Raw genomic sequence first — 2,581 nt, 5'->3', positions numbered from 1 at the left:
TTTTCAGATTTACTGTCGCAAAAGGGTGCATGTGAGCTCAAGCTATATGCTCCATGTCCCTTTTTTCATTCTATCTATCTTTAAGTAGTACTCCCTCTGTCCCATAATGTAATAGCGTTTTTGACAAAACACTCGTATATTATGGGACGGAGGGAGTATATAGTTACCGATTCTAGAGATGCACTCATTTCTTTCTTGTCTAGCCGAAAGATATAATTCTCATATTCTCACAAAGAAACAACTAAAGAAAACTTATGAGAGCTCAAATACTAGAGGTAAACTGAAATAAAGCCAAAGTGGAAACTGTATATTTGCCTTCCTTGGAAAACAATGGCTTTTCCATTTCTCTGTTGCGTCAAATCAACATAAGCCATTTCTTATCAACCACATATAAGTCACCTACACCAGCAATAGGAACCCAAAAACAAAGGATGCAAACTAAACAAAATGGCAAGAGTTCAACCAAATGAACAATTAAAACAAGTTTGTTCCTACTTGCCCTAAATACAAAAATGATACTGCAGAAAAGATATGAAGGGACTGAAACAACATAAGCACACACAGAAATTTGTGACAATTGCAGCAATAAGCAAGTTAACAGCAGTACTAGAGTCGAGCAATTTAAATAACAGCAATTTAGTTCAGTATCACCAACACTAATCCTATAAGTCTAATTACTCTTAATAACTAAGTTCATTGTCAATTCCAGCTTCTACCTAGTGAACCATCATTTCTATCAGCAACTCAGCACACATATCAGCTGTCTGCAACATACATCACTGAAGCAAAAGCAAAATTACCATCCTCCCATTGCCTGAACTCTCATCATCCATGATGGGCTTCTTTGCCTCTTTCTGCCCCACCATTGATAAAGCTAGGATGAAGAAATCAGACCCTGAGAATCTGCAGTTTATTGGCGAATACAATGGCAACCCAGTCAGGCTGGGTAGCTGACCACTGCAGCTGCTCCACCTCCGCCCCTGCAGTGTAAGCCAATATAGGGTCAAGACCACCCTCTGCTGCTGCAGCTGCAGCAGCATTGCCATTTCCATTTCCATTGCCTCCGCTATTGTTCCCCGTGCCCATGGAGGAGAGGTCCCATATCAGTGCTTGCGAGTCATCCCCAGCTGTGCAAATGTGGCAAGAAGAGTGAGGCGCCCATGCGATTGCATTCACAGGAGCATGATGGCGGTGGAGTTCAACGACAGGCAGCGTTGGGTAGCGAATGTCAAGCACGACCACCTTGGGGCTATCCATGATGATTGTTGCCATATACCTTGGGTCCTGCTTGTTCCACCCCAGCCTAACCAATGGTGTCGGCAACACAGCCCCACCATCCGTAGCAGCAGAATTGGAGCCGCCGCCAGAACTACTCTCATAGATGATTGTGGAATGCTCCTTATCCCGAAGATCAAACACGCGGACCGAGCCATCCGCAGAAACAGATGCAAAGACACCAGCGCCACCCCAGGCTATGTCATAGACCTCTTTGTCGTGGGCTATGAGCTGGGTGTCGACTACCTCACGTTCAACGTCCCAGATGGTGCAAGTGGTATCGATGGATGATGTTCCGATGCGGCGTGGGTCGGCGTCGTTCCAGTCAAAGGAGGTGAGCGGGCCGCAGAAGTCGCTGTTGCGGTTGCCGTTGAGCTCGCAGCACAGCTTGACGCCCGGCTGCTGACCAGCGGGGCCCCCCACGCCGTTGCAGCGGACGGAGCCATTGTTGGAGTCGGCAGCGCCCGGGGCAGCGGCGTCGTCGTCCGTGATGCGCCATATGCGAAGGAGGTCTGCAGAGGTGGCAAGCAGATCGGGGCGGAGGCCTTGGGGGTCCGGGACGAACATGGACTTGGTGGGAGGGAAAGGGTGGTCGAAGGAGAGCACGGGGGCGATGTCACCTGTGGACTCGTCGAGCTGGACCACCTCCACGCGATTGACGAGCTGCTCGAGAAGACTTGCGATGGCGAGTCGGTACTTCTTGTCCCGCCGCACGCTCCAGTTCATACCGTAGATGTGCCACCCGGCCTCGTAGGTATAGATCTCCGACCGCTTCGCCTCACCCCCGCCGCGGCTCCCGCCGTTGCCCTGGTCCTGATCCGCCCACCCATCTCCATCCCCGGCTGCGCCGCCGCCGCCCATGCCGCCGCTGCAGCTCTCAAGGGAACGGATGAGATGGGGAGTCGTTGTGTTCGTGTGTGTGTGTGTGGGGGAACGGATGATGATTCGGGTACAGGGGAAAGGGAAGAGTGGTATGCGGTGGGGATGTTCTGTGTAGCAACCGTGGCCAGATGGGCTAGCACGCCCGTCCTAGGCTAAACGGACCGGCACCCGCCTCCCATGACACCCGCCTCCCATGACATGCTTGCTACACAGGCCGTGCGATGCGGGCCCACATGCCACACACCTGATTCAAAAAAAAAAACATGCCACGCATCCTGGCCCAGGCCTAAACATCTTAGGCACATTTGTTTTTCTTCATGTTGCTAAAAAAACTTGTTTTTCTTCATGTTGCTAAAAAAACTTGTTTTTCTTCATGGTAATACGTGTCTTATCTATATCTAATCTAATATCTTTATCTACTTTT

General features: G+C 50.3%; 1 protein-coding gene across 1 annotated transcript; it reads right to left on the bottom strand.

The window, feature by feature from the left end:
- Positions 1–551: 551 nt before the first annotated feature.
- LOC109758938 (WD repeat-containing protein LWD1) lies at positions 552–2,278 on the bottom strand. Its single transcript, XM_020317797.4, has one exon. The coding sequence runs from the start codon at positions 2,134–2,136 to the stop codon at positions 889–891; it is 1,248 nt and encodes a 415-aa protein (XP_020173386.1). The 5' UTR covers positions 2,137–2,278; the 3' UTR covers positions 552–888.
- Positions 2,279–2,581: the final 303 nt, after the last annotated feature.

Source organism: Aegilops tauschii, chromosome 6 (genome assembly GCF_002575655.3).
Source record: "Aegilops tauschii subsp. strangulata cultivar AL8/78 chromosome 6, Aet v6.0, whole genome shotgun sequence".
Lineage (NCBI taxonomy): Eukaryota > Viridiplantae > Streptophyta > Magnoliopsida > Poales > Poaceae > Aegilops > Aegilops tauschii.
This window is presented reverse-complemented; position numbering and strand designations above follow the sequence as displayed.

Excerpts from the sequence above, each read along its gene's own strand:
- LOC109758938 (XM_020317797.4), bottom strand. The coding sequence starts at position 2,136 with ATGGGCGGCGGCGGCGCAGCCGGGGATGGAGATGGGTGGGCGGATCAG.